The sequence below is a fragment of the Rhamphochromis longiceps genome, linkage group LG8 (genome assembly GCF_057381845.1).
Source record: "Rhamphochromis longiceps isolate RC_006_pf linkage group LG8, R_longiceps_female_GT1.1, whole genome shotgun sequence".
In the NCBI taxonomy this organism is placed as follows: Eukaryota; Metazoa; Chordata; class Actinopteri; order Cichliformes; family Cichlidae; genus Rhamphochromis; species Rhamphochromis longiceps.
The window spans coordinates 12,665,960-12,687,270 of NC_140564.1; the positions used below are offsets into that span (position 1 = coordinate 12,665,960).

A 21,311-nucleotide genomic window follows, 5' to 3' on the forward strand; every position below is an offset into this window, starting at 1 on the left:
CAAGCCTGCTGGGTAGTCTTTAATACAAATCATGCCTTCTTATTTTGTCAGATTAGAAATATACTCCAAGAGGCGCTGATAATAGAAAACGAATGGAGAAGTTCAGTTTAGTGAAGTAGCTGAGGTTAAGCCTTATACCACATCTAATAGCTACACCTGTCTTCCCTAACTTTAGACCAAATGGCACATACACACACAAATGGTTGAAACATTCAATAAACAAATAGTTAAAATAGCAAAAAGCAGTGAAGTGCAGGCAGGAAAAAAAGGGCAGCCACTGACTTGTAATTCTCTGATCAGGGCTATTGATCACTGCGACCTTGGTCAGTCTTGGCTCCTTATTATCTCATGTCTTCTCTTAATGTGCTATCGACTGTTCTATCACTCAATTGTCAGCCTGGAGAAAAACATACAGTGTAGACAAAGACAAATAGACAGTGGCAGAGAAGATTATCGCCTCAGCGGCTTTGGCTGCTGAGAAACTGTGTGGCAGTTTGTTTTTTAATCACCTGATCACCTCATATGTTTAGTGCTTGCTTGAAAAGAAAGCCCGTGCAGGCGAGCGCGTTACCCGTTAGGTTCCGTGTAGTATCTGTGTATTGAGTTTCTCCCTGTCAGAGAAGCACAGCTGCTGTGCAGTGCAGTGCCAGGTGCCCTGCTGGTGCTAATGAACCATCCTCATCAGTCCAGTAGCTTAATTAGAAGACTCTGTTTCTTTGACTGCAATAAGCAAAGAGATGTGTTTTTAAAGAAAAGAAAAGAGGGAGCAAATGAGAGACACAGCAAATAAACAAACTGCGATGGAGGGAGGGGCTGCGTGCGTGTCTAAAAGTGCCTGAAGTGAAGGCCTGGGGGGTAGGGGGCATGATGAGGTTGCGGGTTGGATCGCTGCAGGCATCCATTCTCCATCTGGTGTGAGCTGCACAGTAACTGACCTAAGAGTGTCCTGCACAAACCCCCACACACACATAGTGCACTAATGCCTCATTGTGTGCCATGTTCCAGCGTGATCAGCAGAGCCCCGGGCCTGAAGCTGGTGGTAGAGACCCTGATGTCGTCCCTGAAGCCCATCGGCAACATCGTGGTCATCTGCTGTGCCTTCTTCATTATCTTTGGCATCCTGGGAGTACAGGTGAGAGGGGAGGGGGAAATGGAGAGTATACGCACAGACCTAATGAGAAGACTCTGTAAGCCTGCTTGAGCAATTTGACATGTGATTGAATGCTCGCGCAGGTCTCCACCCTCTCCCGAACCACCTTGGGTGTATGTACATCTGGAAGGGCTATCAGAAAAACAGCTATTTTTTTATGCACTGTCCGACTTATAACTCATAGGCCTGGACGCTTATGTATGCTTATGTGGCCGCAATGAGTTTTCATGGCTAACAGCCCAAGGATCAATCCATACCAACAAGCTCTGTGGCCTTGGTGTAGTTCCAACTCCTGTTTGTCTGCCATCAGGACATTAATGTCCTTTAACCATCTGTCCAAGTAAAGTAAGGTCATAAAGGGTTAATGGCTGTTATGACACCATGAGGCAGCAGTTGGAATATTCACTCATCAAGTGCCGAATTCAACCTCCAGTGTTCCCAACGCTACCGATCCATATGTTGTCGCTCAGTGTCGATGTGCTTTTGGAGCTTTTTATAGCTTCAGTAAAGAGCATACACACTTTGCAAAGTCCCATATCACCCTAAATCGTGTAATATGAAACACATACTCTCAGGGTTGAACTAAAGCTTTCAAAACCTGGAGTCCAATCACAGCAGGGTCACCTATAAGCCATACAAACTTAACAGTGTTTTTGTGGTGGTTCAAATGTATGTGTGTGTGTGTTTTCTCCTCAGCTTTTCAAGGGAAAATTCTTCATTTGTCAAGGAGAGGATGTAAGGAACATCACCAATAAGTCAGACTGCTTGCAAGCCAGCTATAAGTGGGTCAGACACAAGTACAACTTTGACAACCTAGGACAAGTAAGACATTCGAAATGTCAAGATTCCTGATGGACAGATGCATGAATAAAAAAAACTGATGATGCTGATCACGTTTTTCAACGATTTTTAACTTTAGTCCGTGTTTATGTTTCAACCCTGTCATCCTTTCTCAGGCCTTGATGTCTCTCTTTGTGCTGGCGTCAAAAGATGGATGGGTCGACATTATGTACGATGGGCTTGATGCTGTGGGAGTTGACCAACAGGTAAATGTTAAATTGCGCACACAAAATGTTGGCAAGTCCCTTGGCTGTTCAATATAATTTCTGGATTTCGTCTAATACAGCCGTACCTGGCAGGCAGTCATTACTTAGAATGAGTGATGAAGACTTCTTAACCTCTGGGGGGTCCTAGAAAAATGCATACACTATCGGGCTTAGAGCCACAAATCGACCACGCCCTAAAAAGCGCTGTAAAAAATTTATATATTAATATTTTTTTCCACTTTAAATTAGCCAATCTTTTAGACCTACTTCTCCTTGAAATATTCATGTCAAGTTTTAATTACATTTCGCGGATTTTAACCCTTTTAATCGCAGTTTAATTACATTAGCGCATCCTTTTTTTTTAGCCCCCCAAAACAAAACGAAATATTTAAAAAAAAAAACATTTGAAGTAATATTATATGTTATTATAATTAGGCCTTTAGATGGACTAAAGATTGGCACCAACCTTCATTCCGATCGCCTTTTTTTTTTTTTTTCAGGACCAGAAAATGGTCTCCAGGCGCAAATGCTCCTCCTCTAGGCCGAAATCAGTGCATCCTCCCGGGTTAACTCCCGACGATGACCGGGGCATGTTGCGTCGGACCCCTTTTTCCAACACACACGTCCGGTACCACGTCACAACAAATACGTCATTTCCTGTTGATTAAAAAAAAAAAAGCACCCTCAAACGGTCCTAGGGGCCGAAAATGGTCCCGCCCGATCAGCGGGCGAAGCCGCTGCTGCACGCCGGAAATGAGGCTTCGTTTCCCGCAGGTCTGTTTAAGCAGCCCGCTGTTTTCCAGCCCGGGGTCAAATGTGGAGCAAGGGCGCCACCCGGTGGACAAATAAAAAAATTACAACTCTAAGGCCAGTACTGCAAATGGAAACGGAAACATAACCGATCACGATCGATTTGACCGTAGGTTGCAGGTTGCAGCTACAAAGCACTTGTGAGTAAGGTAAAGCAGCTTTGCTAGTTCGATGTGTGGAAGGACATTACCTGGGCCATCAGCTGACGTGGGCGGGCATCAACATCAGCTGATCTAACCTGATTGTGTCTGCAGCCAGCCTGAATTAACGTCCTTCCTGATTTTTCTGTTGTTTTTCAGCCTATAATGAACTACAACCCATGGATGTTGCTCTACTTCATCTCCTTCCTCCTGATCGTCGCCTTCTTCGTGCTCAACATGTTTGTAGGCGTGGTGGTGGAGAACTTCCATAAATGCCGGCGCCACCAGGAGGCCGAGGAGGCCAAACGCAGGGAGGAGAAGAGACTGAAACGCATGGAGAAAAAGAGACGGAGTAAGGAGAAGGAGCTGGCTGGTCGGTAGTCTTTCCACATCTTTCTGAGTCCTGCTTGATTCGAGCTTGAGCCTTTTTTTTTCCTTTTTGCTTTTTAATTTGATTTGGCCGAATACGGAAAAACGCAATTAGTGAGCTAGTATCAAATATAGTTGCTACTCTGCGGTAGAACTCCCTTTCCTTCGACCATCCTCTTTCCCTTTTACCGTGAGTAAAATGGAAAGAATTCTTAACCCAGTCTGGTGGTCACCTGCTCTGGCTCTGTTGAGTCTGCTGCAGGCTGTGGAGGCTTTTCTTCGACCCCAGCAATAATTAATCAAGCTGGAAAAGCTCCCACAATCGGCAGGCTCGCAGAATTAGGACTGATGACCGCTGGAGTTAGCCGCCACCCTTTCCCTCCTCCCTTAACTTGCCTGGTCTACCGTAGACACCGTGCTTGGGATGGCCCCTTGGAGCATGCCCAGTGAGTGCTGACAGATGGGGCTTGCATGGTGGTGGGTATACAGAGCTAGAGGGAGGGGGAGTCAATGATTTCATCACCGTGGCCCGAAAAGGAGATGACCCCCCCTCCCTTCCTCTCTTCTGCATGCGGTTTAGTACAGCCGGAGGAGCAGGGATAGACCAAAATCTGGAAGAAAAGGAGGAAGAGTTTCAGCTGTAGCTTGTGAGATTTGCGAAGGAGTTAGAGCTAATTTCACGCCTGTCCCACCCTCACCTCCGGCTGTATAGGAGTTGATGACAAACTGCTTTTTTTTTTTTTTTTTTTTTTTTTTTTTACCTATTTTAATACTTTCCACTGCCTCCTACACCCCACAAAACAGTGCTAGCTTCTGCTAGCATTACCCTTCTTGGGAATTTGAGGCCTATACTCATGCCTGTACAGTATTTTGCCGAATCTATTCCAAAGGCACTTTTTTATATATATGTCTATATTTTGTACAAGGAGCAGTGGACACTTTTTTTTAAGCCAAAAGGCAAAAAACTCAAACCTTTTCATTTCTTTTATATATATATAATTTTATTTGATAACCGGAATGTTTCCGTCGAGCTCTTGAGAAATACAGATGGAAATTGATCTTGCTTTTACAGGAGGTGTCCGCCAAGGCTATCTCATCCAATCAAGAAATTCACCCCCGACCCTGTCACACACAGTCTACGTGTACACACAGTATATGTCAAGAGGCCCTTTTAACTCGTCTTCTTCTACATCTCTGAGTTTCTTTCCCTGCTTTTTTTTTCTCCTTCTCTGATTTTTTTTCATTGAAACGGTTCTCTTCTTAATTTCTGGCTCAGTATTTTTTGCCAGGATGCTTTTTTGTTTTGGTCTTTAGGGTGGCTAAAGGCCAGTTGATTCCTTAGTAAAACAGCAATACGAAAATGAAAAGTTGCTCATAACAGTTGCAGTTGTAACTCGACAATTTGTAAAGCGGGTGTTTTTGAAACCTTTGGTTTGTGACATGTGAACGTTTTTCATCCAAAGAACTGGACTCAGAATCTCTGGAAAGACGAAAATAACCATAGGCACACAAACCAGCTTAACCTTTCATCGCTACCTTCTAAGCCTTACTCCATCCCTCTTTCCCTCTTTCTATCTCTTTGACTCTCTTCTGTCTCTAACTTTCAGCCATCTTTCCTTTCTCGCTTTCTTCGGCCTCTGCCTGACTAACATGCTCTCATTCCTCTAGATTTATTGGTTCCGGGGGTGAGTTGGGCCCTCTCTGACGGCACACTGAAAGGTACAGAGTTTCCAGCATGTTCTGTGTGTCCCTTTTTAAAACCCCACACCGCCACCGACCACGACCACCCATTAACGGTGGCTAGGGTTAATAAGTTCAATGATCACGGGAGGTAGGGCCCCATCTTGCGTCCCCGCCCCCCTGCCTCTCTCCCATCAGCTCTCAGTCCGCTGGACATGCTGTTACCTGTTTTCTCTGTCGTGCCTTTGTCTTTCACAGCTCTTCCACACCGCTCGTGATCCATCCACTGTTCACAGCACCGCACCGCTGCTGCTGCACCACCAACACCACAAGAAAGGAAGACTTTGGTGTAAAATTTAATTAGCAGGGAAACTCAGGTGGCGAGAGGGAGAGAAGGGAAAAAGATGTTTCCACATAAGAATTCCAGAGTTTCCTTTAGTGTTTTCCAGACAGACGTGGTGTAATTCTCTCAGTATATGCTTATGATGCTCTTTTCTTTTAGTTACAATAATATTTTTTCTCAGCACCAAAGCCATTTTGTCATTTGAAAGCGTGGTGACATTTTTGGAAAAAAGTGTTGCAAACTGAGAACATAAATGTTGTAATGGGCATAGAAGTATACTTTAGCATAGCTGTGCTTTAAGCTAACTCTTATTGTCAGCATGCTAACATACGTAGATTCGATAAACGCAGTATTTGACATTTATATTATTTAGTTTACTGTTTGATTGAAACACAAACCTCAAGGTGGTACTGGAGGAAACTTCTCGACATCACTATAGTAAACAAACGTTAACATAGAAGTTTAAGTAAGTAAAATTGAGCTGTCGGTGGCTCTGGACAAAAAGTCGCTACCACACTCGCTAGTCATTCATCATCTTTGATTCAAACAAGACTGTAAACACTTTGTTCGATATTTCACTCTGAATGAAAGTGATCAGCTGGTAAGTGGAGTCATGAAGTTAGTAAAACCAGCCAAGAATCTATAAGCAGCTCTACTTTGACTTTGAGATCTCAGCAATCTTTTGTTTTCTTGGTTTAGTGCAGCTAAACTCAGATAAGCGTAGCGTGACAGATGCTTACTTTGATGACACCAGCATTATGTAGGAGTAGGTCACGGATAATAGGTACTGATTTGTAAATAACTGGACATGTGTCACGGCGAGATGTGCCGGTGTGTTTGTTAGAGCGGACCCGAAAGCAGACACTGGAGGAAGGAGCTGGTTTGCAAACAGAAGGCGAGCCTTTATTTCAGCTGAAAACATGAAACTATGAAACACCAAGAATAACTATGAGAAACTATAACTGACTATGATAACAAAAGGTAAAACTATGAGTATGACTCAGACTGTGACTGGGACTAGATGATATGAGGGAAATTGGCAGACGTCCCGACAATGAACAGTAAGAGACACATGACTTAAATACACACATGAGGTGATCAGGGGAAGTGGAGACACAGCTGACTAGGATGAACATAATGATGCACAGGAAATGTAAACTAAAACACAAAGACATGGAAACTGGACTTTCAAAATAAACAGGAAAACATGACAAGACACAGGCATGACAGCATTAACCAGGCAGACCAGAAACATGACAGATAAGACACAATAAACCACAAGGGGAACTGTAACACATGGGAAGATGACCCAAAGGAGACCTGCTAAACAATGAATAACTACAACTAGGGAACCCAGGATCTAAAAGTACTAACTATAAACAATGAATATCAAAATACAAGAAAACACAAAGCGCTGGGTCATACGACCCCGGACTGTGACAACATGAATAACTTGAGCTTGATATAATATATCAACAGTATATTTCTAACTAGGCAGCTCATTCTCTTTCTCTTCATACTTTATTTAAAGATAGAACACATTTTGGGGTCGACTTGAAAGAAAGGTAGATGTGAAATGTAAAAGTGAGGTCAGAGGTCAAATGTGACCTGATCTTAGCTGTAAACTATAATGTGATGTTAAGAATCCCCATATACCAGATCTTTTCCTACATTTTGCCAATACAAACAAAGGCAGCTGGATTTTAAGCAGAATTTCAAAGATAAAAGACATTTTAATGAAGGTTTGACCTAATTTGACCTTGAGGAGAGGTCATATATCATTCCCTGTATGCCTATATATTGTCAATACAAACAATGGCAGTAAGAAAAATAGTTTTAAATAGCTCTGTGCAACATTTCTATTACTTTGACTTTCAAATCAGCCTACTGAATTTAGTGAAGCCCTGCAAGGGACGTTGGAGAAAGAAGAAAAAAAAAAAAAGATGGACTTTTGCGAGATGTCCCTTGCAGGGCTCCGTAGTAAGCACATCAAATAAACAGGGCATGAAGTTTTCTAATCTTGATGTTTAATAAAAAAGTCTTTTAATTTTCTCAGTTTCCCCCGCTGGTATCAAAACCTGCACTGAGTATTTCAGCATCAAGTTTGAAATTCTAGTACCGCAAGCTGCGACAACACTAGATGATAATACGGATCCTTTTTTGTTTTACACCGTTTACCATTTAGTAACAAGTTCTGGCAAACCTATTCAGTACTGACCAAAAAAGGTACTGACCTATCAAAACCAATAGGAAAGAAGCTAAAGACCAGTTTTGATTACTCAGAACTATTCGTTAAACTTTAATAATGTGTTGGATTTCTCTCTCTTGCGTTGTGTCTTGTAACTTCAGCTCACTGCTGTCACTATAGATTGGTACCAAAAAGGTACAGGTAAAATTATCTATTAAGGCTTACCAGCCTCTATTAAAAGGCCACAGAGATTCAATCAAGAAATTCCTGTTATTTGGTCCCTGAATCTTTGCTTAGTTTAGAAATCTTCATTTAGGACATCCAGAATCAGAATGTGTAGATGTTGCTATATTATTAAACTGAAATCAGCTCCAGCTTGTTTCGCTCAAGGGTTTAAACTGTTCCTTTGGTCTATTTCTACTTCATCACGTGTGCATCGTTATTAAATCATGATCTCAAATAGAATAAAAGAATGTCCGATTCACTAGGAAACACTGTGTGCAAAGGTCGCATCGGTATGAGTTGTGATTAGCTGAGACCACAGCAGGTTTGTTCACAGCAGCTGCCTCTTGTTGGGCATAAAAGGTCATCCTGGGGCGGTGTGACCACTGCCTGAATTGTCACAAGTAGTTTCCATGGAAATCTGCTAAAGGTATTGTTATGAAAGATGGAAGCTCGTGAATGAGAGTTTGTGTGAGTAGGCTTAGCTATATCCCGATGGTCCCATCATCGCCTCGGTTTACTTACAGCAGGTAAGCTGGAGTGGTGTCTGTTAATTTGCGGCACGTTCCTGGAAGGTAGACCCGGCTGTGTTGCTTCATATTCTTGTGTGCATATGAGTGTGTCGGGGAGCAGATGGCTGCAAAACAGGTTGTGAAATATGCAGGAGCAGCTATCTCATCCTCAAATCCCCCCCCCCCCCCCCCCCCCTTCCCTCCTCTCAGTGTGGATGAATGTCTGACCCCCACAGCCTCTCTGTTGATCCTTTTTTGCCTCAGTGTCTTGTAACATTTAGGTAGTTTTACCCAAAAGGTAATTACAGTACTGACACAAACACAAAAGTCCCACAGAAAAACTGCGTATGTGTATTTGAGGTGTCCTGCACACTCCACACTGAGGTGCATTAAGATTTCCACTGATGATGCAGGGAGGAGGAGAAGATATGTACGTGGGTGGAGGAGGTGGCAGAGATACACAAACACTGTATCAGGCTGTAATAATGCAGTGATGTAAGCACAGACAGGTGCACGCTGAAGAAGAAGTGGCGATGCATTGTGACATGCAGAGAGCGAGCACAGAAACACCTAAGGCTAAATTTGAAACTCTGCCCTGTTGTTGGAGTTGACTTGTTGTGTTGAGTCACAGTCAGCTGGCTGTGGCAGACACATCAAGTGAAGCTACAGTGCACTGCATGGTGTATGCAGCAAATTGTAAATATAGCTGCGTGCTGCTTCCTCCCTCTCGAGGAGCTACCACAGTGATAGCGTTCTGGATCTTTTGACACACAGCGGCTTGCATCAGGGTAATGATGCTCTTAGTGTTGATGCCTGAGTCTATAGGCTGTTGGCTGTGATTATGCAGCCATAGTATTAAATGTAGTCACAGTTACTCTATAAAAAACTCTATAATGTCTTTTACAGTAACAATTTGAAGCTTGTGGACCTGAGAAGAAAGGCCCAAGTTCCCAGACCCCATCGTGTTGTCAAATTAGTGTAGAAAGTCTAAAACTGAGAGGAATTCTACTTTCAAAAAATTGTAGGGTTGCAAAGGAAATCAGCATAATTTCACTGCACTGCTTGGTTAATTCTGCAGATCTGCTCGTTATCTGTATTCCATACTTCGAAGTAGCCAGCTACATTACCACTGTACATATTATAGAGCTACCAAAAATACTGCTGTAATACAGTTGTATACATGTATATTTTATACAGAGGAACCAAAACGCTACCTTCTTATACTGCACAGAAGTTGTAAGGAAGCGGTCAAACCAAATCATAGAGTTACAAAGTAAAAGCTAAACAATTAGAACAGAAACTATGAAACAAAGCCCAAGACATTCGCTTCCTCTTAGATGAAGTTTGATGACGTTTTTATTAGGGGTGCAACGATACACAAAATTCACGGTTCGGTTCGGTTCGATACTTTGGTGTCACGGTTTGATATTTTTTGATACAAAAAAATGTTCATGCTTTTTTAATTTGTCATTTATTAAAATTATAAATATATATTTTAACTCAAAATGTACAGTTTTTAAATGTAATGTTGCTGAAACAACAAAATAATAGTAAAAAATAAATCTATCTGATCGAGAAATCACTCATCTTTGGAAAAGAGAGTTTATTACAGAGAAATGTCTCTTTCCAAAATAAAAGCTATATAATACGCTTCTTCTGGGCTATATTCTCAGCAGCATATTAAACATATCAGGTCCCCATAAGGAGAATCATGTGCTAACGGCTGTCTAAATGACTCGGGTAAAGTTTGTAGCATGCGTGCTTGTTGTTTTTGTTTGCTTCCACTTGTCTCTGCACTAGGATGATGTCGGCGTAAATGTGCAGTCACATTCGTTGTGTTTCCATTAGTGCTGTCAGGTTAATCTCGTTAAAATGACATTAACGCCACAACACGGCAAATCTCTGTTAACGAGCTAACTGCGCTAACACACTAGTTCCCACCCATGTAATTGAGCATTGTGTGGCACATCCGACATACTGTTTTACTTTTGTCCATGACGCGCTTACCTTCAGGGTCATACGTCACATGAAAACCAAAATAGTTCCAAAGGCCAGATCTGAATGAGGGTGGGGGAGGTTCAATTTGCCATGTTGCAATGAGCTTAGCTCCTGTCTTGCTAGCTTGAGCTGCGCTCAGTGGATCTGCGCTCGACAGTGCAGCCTAGGTGGAGTAGTCGAACGCAGATCCACTGAGCTCTCAACACAGACAGCATCGTCAGAAGAAAAGTTGATAAAATAAATTAAAAATTTTGTATTGTTCGATACATATGCGTACCGAACCGAAAGCACTGTATCGAACGGTTCAATATCGATACGAACCCCTAGTTTTTACCCCTCAGTCTTAAGGATGATGGGGTATTGTTGTCATGGCTTTCGGGTGGCTTTTAAAACAGGATGTTTAAACTGATACCAGAGGTGCTAAAAGTCTTGGACATCTTGAAAAAATATTAATTAAAGTGATATAAAAGTGATGTACCAAACTGTAATGATGGCTGAAATAAGAGTAATGAAAAAAAGAGATGTATCCTTATAGAGGCATCATTGTAAAATCCACAGTAAGTTTGTAAAACACGGATATCTTTAATAAAACAATAATTTTCTTGTTCTGTTGTAGTATCTGCTTCTATCATTATTTGAGTGTGTTTACATACACATAATATGGACCAAAAGGCTAAACAGAGAATAAAAGTTGTAATTGGGAGCAGAGAGGAAAGTAACGAGCACGGTTTAGAGAAAAGCTTTGAAAGCTGCAGTACATTTGAATATTTGAAGGTGAATGTGTTGTGAATTTGTAAGGTGATGACATGCTAACTGTTTATGACTAGAATTTAAAGTCGTACTTTTAATGTGTATGTGTTTGTGCGTTCGTGTGTGTGTGTGCGCACACCATACTCCGGCTATAAGTCAAGTCTGAGGGAACCATGGTTCTGTCGTGTTAACAGATGGCCCTCGGCTTCCCAAACACGGCGAACAGATCGCGCTGTATCCCAAGCAGCTCTGGCTGGGTCAGCCCCCACATGAATTCACTCTATCATAACACACTTGTCATCACATCTCACCCCAAACAGTGAGCTGATCAAGAAATACAAGTGCAGGACAGCGTAATATAAACCCAGAATACTGCAAACAGTCGCACACAAACATGGCTATCTGTATACCTTCACATTGACTCTCTGCTGTTTATCTGTTAGGTTTAACAGCTGTCCCTTTTTGTAACTTTATCTTTTTGATATAGGATTGCATGATTTTAACACTGACCACATATGTTTTGAGCCGTTTCCATCTCTGTTGGTGGTCTCACGTTGCTGTGGAAACTGGCATATTTAAGAGCTGATTGCCAGCTGATACTTTTCTGTAAATCAGCCTCCTACTCTGAGCCCAACAACAACACTTTCATGCTGTTTATCCACTAACCTTTGTGTTGTGGAACATGGCAGATTAATATTATTATTAATATATCCTGTGAACTAAATGCAATGTCATTAGCAGCAGATTGCCTTAGTAAATCTAGTTTTTATTTTAGTTAACGAAAAAAAAGTTCATATCTAGTTGTAATTTTTAGTTTTGTGTTACTTAACCATAATAACCTTGTTGTTCCTCAATCAACTGTGTTAACATCAGCATAAAAACAGGAGCTTCACTGCATGGTTTTCCATGGTTAAGCAGCTCCTGTGGGTGTGATGTGTTGATGGCCCAGTAGTTTTGTCCTTATCCAGTCTTTAAATCTGACGTCATTAGCTATGTCTGGGCCCAAACTCCGCTGCAGGTCCCAAAGTCAAAAGATCACTGCGGGATAACTGAGTTGAAAAACTGTCTAAATTCCATCATCTTTAATAAAATGACCAGCGTTCTGCTCTACCAGGTGTAACAATTAAGTTTAACATCCAGGCATCCATGAAAATGGAATTTATTAAATTTAACAGAGTTAGAAGTTAGCAGGAAGTAAGCTCGCTAGTTTCCATCTAAATGAAACACACCATGTTCTGACTGAGGGATTTATGAAACAAATTAAGACGTACAGCTCTGCTATCACTTCCAACATAAATGAAGACAAGAAACATAATATAAACAGTGAAACTGGCGGATGAACGCTAACTTTTTTCCACTCGATAAAAGTTAACGTTCCCGATGGTTAAGGACAAATGCAATCACATGGCAGGATGCTGTAAACCAAACTTTAGTCAGGAGAACAACTGAGATAATGCATCCACAATACAAGGTTAATCATTAATATACTGCTGCATGCGCTGGGCTATAGTTACATCGTAGGGTTTTAATAACTGAGCTTTAAAATGAACAGCGGTAATAAAAACCGAGAGAGGCCCACAGTGATCACTGACTGTTTTTAGGGGCTTTTTGAGATTAAATAGAACAAGATACAAAGTATTAAAACATGTTAAAAGCACAACAGCCTTATTAAACGCAGGGTAGTTTGGGCCCGTAAGCAGGGTTCATCACGTCATCGCTTAAAGACGGGATAGTGAACACTCGTACATCCCTATAATAAGCTCATATTTCCCCATGTAGATTAATGAATTTCATGTTTATTTTTTTTTATAAATTCAAGTCACATACTAATAAGTGATAAAAAAACAAAACAATTAGTATGCTCTACTGCAGCGGTCCCTAAACCCCGGGCCATGGAGCGGTACCGGTCCGTGAGTCATTTGGTACCGGACCAATCGTTATTGTTATTTTTTTTAGCGTTTCTATCGTTAACTCGGTTTCCGTGGGTCTTTTCCTGTGTGTTATAAATAAATCTTCTTTTTTTTGTACCGGTACTGGTTGTATTCTGTTGTATTTATCCGTGACACCTTAAAGGCCGGTGTCTTTATTGTCAGACATAAACCAATACGTGGCGCAAAAAAAGTTGGGGACCGCTGCTCTAATGAGTTCTTAGGCTTTTTTTCACTGAGCTCCAAATGCATGTAAATGTATATCGAGGTTCACAAAGTTTTCCAGCTTTTTAAACTTCTGACACCAACTATAAAGACACATTTTGCTTAGCATCACACAGAGGAAGTTTTTAAACTCAAGGGAAAACTTGACAGGGCTTCATTGCTTCCCCACATATATAACGGTTTCTCTATTTGCAAAAAGTGTGCCCACAGCGCTGCAGATAACTGCGCAGGTGGTTGATGTGGACAATATGACTGTTGTATTCTTCATGTCGAGTTATAAAACTTCACCATCTTAAGTTGGGTAGTTTATTCTTATGCCACGCTGCTAATCTTTGCTGTCGACACACGTCCAGCAGTTAACAAGAACACAAGGATAATGGGATCATCCCCTCTCACGTTGGTTCCCCTGGCACCAAAAACATACACTGTGACATCCAAAAAACATTAGCGTGGATACACAAAGCAGCTTGACATTCCATGAATAGCTTTCTTCATCTATTAGCTTGGCGCGCATACACATATACACAAGGAGCCACACAAAGCCAGCCGGTGCCAATCCATAGCTGTATCTGGGTCAGCACTAACAGAGATGAATCGAACAGAAGTTTCACATCGCCCCTCTTTCTTTCTTTCTATTCCATCGCTGTAGAAATGTAATTAATAACTGCAGCACTTTAGGGAGAGGGTGAATGGGAGAAGGAAGAGAGGCAACAAAAAAAAGTCTCAGAGGGGAGCAGGATGTGGGGGAAGGAAGTGAGAGACAGTTATATATCTTGGCAAGAAATCCCAGGGGTGTAAAAGTTTGATGCCACAAGGTGTAAGTAGCAGTGTTTAGTGAAGTGTTAAATGCGATGAATCTTTCATAACTTTTGGCAGTTAGCAGCAACTGGACGCTGTGTTACCTAGAACAGTAACCTAAACTGTAATAATATGTTTTGAAGTTACCTTATCCAGGATGCAGTGAATGAAGCTAATTTGTTTTGGTGCAATATTGCATATATTCATTAATCTCTGCTTGTGGTGGTGTGAATGAGGGATGATTGATATGTACTGAAAAAAGCGAGAATGCAGACTCAAAAATCAAAAAGCATCGAACTACTAATGAAGTTCATTCATTTGCACAGAAGGCAGCGTTTTAACTTTAATAAATGCTTCAACTGTTCTGACAGAGCATGTTGTAATTACATAGGTTGACTGAAAAGCTGCAAGTAATTTGTGGGAGCTCCGGGGGGGGGGATGCGCCAACAACACTCACTATGAATGTTTCATGTTGGAAACTTTCTCCATGAATATTTCATCTGCAGAAATGTCAAAAAGAGAGCAGCATGGAGCAGAGTGGGCAGACAGCCTAATATTGTAGCGCTGCCCTGCTGCACCGAAATGTAGTGATGAAAGAGACATGAGGCAGATTTTTTTTTCTTTCTTATATCTCCTGGGCAGAGTTATTTATGCAGAGGGCCATAACTAAAAGCTGTATCTTAACCATTGTGTGTGTGTGGTTTAGTCAAGAAGAAACACTCAGTTGGAACGCCAAAAGCTGTGTCATGAGCTGCACGTGCTCATTGTTATGTTTCTCAGTTGGAACGCCAAAAGCTGTGTCATGAGCTGCACGTGCTCATTGTTATGTTTGTCCGGGTCAAACAACATCATTTGACGAAATATATTTGTGACATTTTTCCACTTTTGTGTAGTTATGGGCTACTTGGTGGTAAAATATTCACTACCTTTTCTGATTTATTGTACTAAGTGGGGCAAGTTAGCATAACTGCTTGAGTTCTGCGGGTGATCTGCTAACAATGCAAAGACCAGTGCAGTCTATCAAAAGCAGCACAGATATTCAGTGTCAAGACTCAGTAAAGAGCTGCGGGGTAAAGCTAGCCTTGGCACAGCACTCATAGCTTTGAGTTACCCATCTGCAGTTATTACATGCTTGATCTGATAACAAATCCTTCTGGCTGTTTTTTTTTCTTGCATTATTATTTTAACACAATTTTTCTGTAAATTACCTGCTGCAAACTCATTTATGATTCATTTAAATATTCGTCTCCCCAAATTGTGTGTGCTAAGGAGGAAACTTGCAAAGTACTTACAATACAATAAGGCCAGCTGTAACCCCCCCCCAAATACTTAATTACATAATCTCGTTAAAATGACGTTAACGCCATAACTGCATTAACGCGGCAAATCTCCTTTAGCAAGTTAACGCAGATCACCCCATGTGTGGAGCTGCACGGTGTCGACGCATTAGCGCAGTTAGCTCATTTACGCGTTAGCGCTGTGCAACCCCACGTTAATGCCATAACCGCATTGACGCGGAAAGTCTCCATTAGCGAGTTAATGCAGATCACCCCGTGCGTGGGGCTGCACGGTGTCAACGCGTTAGCGCGGTTAGCTCGTTAGCGCAGTTAGCTCGTTAGCACGGTTAGCTCGTTAACGCATTAGCGCCGTGCAGCCCCACTCACGGGTTGATCCGTGTTAACTCGCTACCGGAGATTTGCCGTGTTAATGCGGTTATGCCGTTAATGCCATTTTAACGAGATTAACTCTGACAGCACTAATAATTTTAATTTTTTTTTTAGCACCAAAAAGAGCCCAGTGTGGTCCTTGATTTTTAGTGATGTAATCAGGATGATTAACTCAAAGCTTAAATACAGTGTAATATAATATGTATCATATACCATCTTCACCAACTTTGTTTAGTATATTAGCTTAGCAAGGTTGTGTGAACCTGATAGAAATGTCACTGATTGGTCGTTAATGTTAAATTTGTCAAGTTTTCATGAACCAAAACCTATTAGAAAAACGTTTCTTGCAAACTAAAACAGAGTAAATGGATTGTAGTCGTTGATGGTAACAATCTTGATAATCCCTCAGTCAAACTGAGGACCTTAAATGAGAACCTTAAATCTTATTTTCCCTTTTCAGATTTTGCGCACATATTTATGAGTGTTGAAGGGTTTTAGCATTCTTGTTGATTCAGGAACATGCGAGAATTTTGGCTTTTTGCCAAATAAAACAAGTGGAATCACAGTCTGTCAATGTTTAGTGCGTTGTTGTAAAAGCTTACTCGGACGTTTGATATGGGACCTTTTTCTTTCTGTTCTTAAAAGTAGATTAGAGCTTGTCTTAAAGTATGTATCAGTCTTTAGCAAGTATTGCAAATCTGTTATAGAGATGCCTTTTTGTGTGATTTACAGCTGTATGATGAATGGTTGTAACGCAAAATATTAGCTGAAAGTGTAGACAAATTCAAAAAGTTGGCATCAAATATCAAGTCCAGCCTTCGCCCAAGAAAGGGTGAAGACATTAAAATCAAGATCTTGCTGTTGTGCATATTGTCGCTCTCACCATAAACACATGCAGGTAAAGGAAGAAGGGTTAAACGCAGTCATTATGCTGTTATAAAGCTTCCCATCCGTCCTGTATCTTGTTCTCACCGTTTTCCCTGTTATTCCGCCTTCCACTCACTCTGTCCAATTGCTTGCATTCACCATTCAGTCCCCCATTTCAATTGGTCCATCCTGCTCAAGTATGACTCAGAAAGGTGTGTCGGTCTACTATGTGAACCAGCACAATGTGTGTCAGTGTGGGTGTGTTAAAGAGTGCTGGCACGAGTGGGTGTTACCATGCCCTGTCATTTTGAACGATGTCATGTTTCTTATTTACCTCTTCTCCTCTGGACTTTTCAGTTTGCTCTGCTGTTCCTCTGCACTGCTCTCAAATCTGATGCGAATTCCGCTGTTTTTGTCTTTTTCTCACCACTGTGTCGCTTCCTGTCTCTTTTGATGTTCTAAGCAGGACAGCAGAGCATTCAGGAATTCCACTTAAATCTTTTTTTGACTGTAACTATTCATATTGACAATCTTTTTTTTTTCTTTTTTTTTAGACTCAGTGTTTGCTGGATATCAAAAATGGACATCCGGTCCTTGACAATGACGGTTGACATATTTTTTTCCGGCAGACGCTGAGTCTCAAGGTTTATTACTGAACCATTCACCATGAAGGATAGGGGCATAAAAGCAGCCACTGCATCCACCCAAACACCTGCCCCATAACTGTGTTACTTATTTCCGTCCGACCTTTATAATGCATCGTAGCTGCTTTTACGTCCCGTGTCCTGCTCTTCCCTTCACAGCCATTCCCATTCCAAACTTTTAAGTCCAATTTAATCCCTACATCTCATCCTTTACTTCCATCCATATCAATTCACTCCTTATCCCACTATTCCAATCAGCTGTAAATGTCTGACAGAGCCTTCAGATACATTGAGAAGCGATCCAGCAGCCATTACACCAATGAATCAAAGCCAGAGCAGTGCCTCGTATTGTTTTCAGATTCATTGTCAGGCCTCCTTTTCATGAGAGTAGTCGACACGGCATCCCTTCCACCTCACAGCTTACTCAGGACACCCTCACATGATCACCAGGTTCTGAGAAACTTTAGGCACTTTTTGTTCCAGAACCATATGTCACATATCCAATCAAACCCAACCTGCCCTCACCCACACGGTCACAGGATACCCATAGTGCTGTGCTGTAGGGTTCTTTACCATCAGTCCGACAACCAAGGACCCTTATTTTGTCTGTATTTCCCAAAACAAGACCACCTCGAAAATGTATGCCTTCATGTTTTTGAGTGTGGCCACGTCCAAAAGCAACTGCCAGGCCAAAATCCTAATCTTTTTAATGCCACCTCCCACAAAGGAGATGGTGAGTAAGGGAAGGTGAGTAAATAAAGAGGGAAACTTGGTCTTTGAGTTGTTTTTGGACAGGGAATTGTTTATGTCCTGTTAATTCTAAGAGTTTTTCCCTCCTGTTTGACAGACCCTTGGGCAAAATTTCAGCAGGGTTTTTAGATCTCCTTTAGATGCACTTAAAATCATTAAAGTAAACCTAAAGCCAAATGTCCACTGGATTGTGGATCTGCATTCGAGCTGAGCTACATTCTTGTAGTGTATGCAGGTAATGTTTCAGGGGTGGAGCATCATCCAGCCTCTTTTCTAAGATACTTTTAATTTTCTGTATTTTACTCTTTTAAGTGTGCCAACAAATGCTTTTGGGTAGTACTTTAGCTACTGATTGACCTCAGAACCCGGTAGCCACTGATAAAACTCATAACCTCCAATGTCTATCCTTAACTAAGACAGCGTGTTTGAGATGGAGGTTGTATTGAGGGCTGTACTAAGTACTAAGGCAGTGTATACTCTAACTTGAATAAGGATGACATTTATCTTTTGTCCTGCCTCCCTCCTCTCACCTGCTCTCACCCCTAGCTATTCGCAGCAAATTGCTGCCCCTCTGTGAGCGTCTGCTGGAGGTTTCTTCCTGTGAAATGGGAGTTTTTCCTTCCCACTGTCACCAAGTGCTTGCTCATAGGAGGTTGTGTGATTGTTGGGGTTTTTATAATTGTAGAGTCTTTAACTTCCAATATAAACAAGGTGACTGTTTCAATTTAGTGCTATAAAAATAAATTGAATTGAATTAAATTGAGCAATTTAGATGGTAATAATTGTAATAGTTTGGTCTCCTCTAAGAAGGCAACATTTGGTTTGTGGCTAACTCTTTTTGAATGTTTATAGTTGTGTTAATAACACAAATATTATCGTTAATTATTTTTATCAGTACAGCAGCAGCATGGGGATGACTTGGGGATGAATGGCAAACATATGACTTTTATAACTAACAACTAAATGAACATTTATTTCTATTTAAGCTCCATTAGCTAGGGTACTAATAATAATGATAATTGTAATCGACAATATTAAATCATTTTCCAATAAAATAAATAGATTCTTGTCCTCCAATTGCAATAAAGCTTATTCATTAGTAGAGACACAATGACATGGAGTCCCTCAAGACAGGCCTGTCATCTCAAAGAATGGAGTCAGTCTCAGATTACATGATTTTTCTTTTTCATTTTTAAAATCTTTCTTTATACAGCACCAAATTAAAACAACAGTCACTTCAAGGTTCTTTATATTGTAAGATAAAGACTCTGCAATAATTCAGAGTACACCCCAACAATCAGATGACCCTGCTATGAGCACTTGGCGACAGTGGGAATGAAAAACTCCCTTTTAACAGGAAGAAACCTCCAATAGAACCAGACTCAATGAAACAGGACAAAAGACAGACTGTGGATCAGAGCCAGAGATTAATAACAATAACATGATGATAAGATAGAAGAAACTGAGACAGGCTAAAAAAAATTACTAAAATTATTATGAAATTATAACATTTTGGGGTAAAAAGCTCATAAAGACGGATGAATGGAGCCATTTGAATGGCAACTGGTGCTCTGCTCAGCTAAGACAAAGATGCAGCTTAATGCAGCCAGATCTGGTGGACATTAACTGTAAAAGTAATGAAGTTGAAATAATTGTAAAGTTTTATTCTGTATGAACCCCCAGCATTTTCAGGGTTCATTTTTAACCTAACAGGGAGAACAGCAGGCATAAGAAGCTCTAAGTCCCTGCCCCTTTTGCCCCGGCTGGTCCTGTTACACTTTCACACAAAAGCGGTGTCGCGAATGAGGATGGAAGCGCAAAGAGCAGATGCCGGGACCTTCACGGGCGGTCGGTCACGGCCCCTCTGTGCATTTGCGCTCATCCTCATTCCTTTTCAAAGCTCAGAGAGGAGGCTCCACCTGCCACATCAGTGAAGGACGTGCAAGGAGAAGGGGAAGTGGAGACAGAGGAAGTGAAAGTGGGAGCCGAAGCAAAATCATTTTCCATTCCTCTGAATGTTTTGGTAGCCCAGCTGGCTTAGGGGAGGAAAAAATAATTGCCAGTGTGATTGAAAGTAGGAGTTGCGTGAGCTCTGCTCCTCATTAAGGAGAAGCTTTCTTTTTCTCCAGTGGAGGCAAAAAGAGCAGCGGGAGTTAGAGCAGGGGAGCAGGGGCAGCCGGTGTAATTTGGCTCCCTAAACTTTCACCTTCTCTTCTCACACTTCATTCGCTATGCTCCTCCAGAGACTAGTTGAGTTTTAGCCAAACGGTTTATGTCTCTCACTTTCTTCTCCCTTATCCACATATCTCTTGTTGGGCCTTGCCCTTGCTGCCACATCCATAATGTTAAGGGCAGTGCTCACTTACTTACTCAGATCACTTTTTCAGGGAGAGGAAAGTGAGCCAAGCTTTAGCTAACTTTAGCTATGGTGTAGAAAACTTTTTCTTTACTCTAAAGGAATGTAAATAGGGCAGTAGGACAAAAAAACAACATGTTATGCAGAATATCTAAATGAATGAGATATAGGAGATGGGGTGGTAAAGCAAAAGTATTGCTCCTCTGTGTGTGTGTGTCTGTCTGGCTTAGCCGGCAGTGCACCTGCAGACGGTAAGTAGAGCAGAGTAAAAATAATGTTTGCTCATTCAGAGATGATGGACGAGCTCGTAAATGCAAACTCCCAGTGAATGAACCAAGCTGTTGCGTCCCCGCAAGGGCCATACCCAAAACCCCGTTTCAAAAAGCATGTGTCCCAGACATTTTACATCTGCTTTATCACTGTCTACTCAGAGGCCAAGTGCCGAAACATCCATAAGAGTTTGGGCGTTTATATATATAAATATATATGTAAAAAGTCGCAGACAAGACGAGGAAATGTTGGTGCGGAGATAATTCCAGGTGCCGTCCTGCTGCAAAAGCAAAGCAGGTGACGGGAGCGCGTCAGCTTGTGTTAGCACATTAATTTGAAAAGCCAGACCGCTCACACCAGAAGCCACATCGTTTTCACTGTCTGGCACGCACATGTCTGCGGTCAGACTTCCACCGCTGGCCGCCCCCGCGGTTCTGCCTGCACCACTGACATTCAGGTTCATCGCTCCTGCTGTCAATATCAATAATTACCAGCGGGCACAAAATTGGCTCTCAGCGAAGATGAACTGGAGCACAAATATAGAATGAGTTCACTTGAAGGCACTCCTTAGAGTTCAGACCTCAACAAGTCTTCAACT

At 41.6% G+C, this 21,311-nt stretch overlaps 1 protein-coding gene across 9 annotated transcripts in view; it reads left to right on the forward strand.

Moving 5' to 3' along the window:
• cacna1g (calcium channel, voltage-dependent, T type, alpha 1G subunit) overlaps positions 1 to 21,311 on the forward strand; it is a 353,368-nt gene that overhangs the window by 287,700 nt on the left and 44,357 nt on the right. For 7 of the 9 annotated variants that reach the window (XM_085415758.1, XM_085415759.1, XM_085415764.1 and 4 more), the window contains 4 exons: positions 1,006 to 1,132; positions 1,847 to 1,972; positions 2,107 to 2,196; positions 3,306 to 3,519. In XM_085415758.1, coding sequence (XP_085271884.1) covers positions 1,006 to 1,132; positions 1,847 to 1,972; positions 2,107 to 2,196; positions 3,306 to 3,519 — 557 coding nt within the window. The remainder of the gene's footprint in view (positions 1 to 1,005; positions 1,133 to 1,846; positions 1,973 to 2,106; positions 2,197 to 3,305; positions 3,520 to 21,311) is intronic. The other 2 variants (XM_085415761.1, XM_085415760.1) reach the window with 1 other exon arrangement.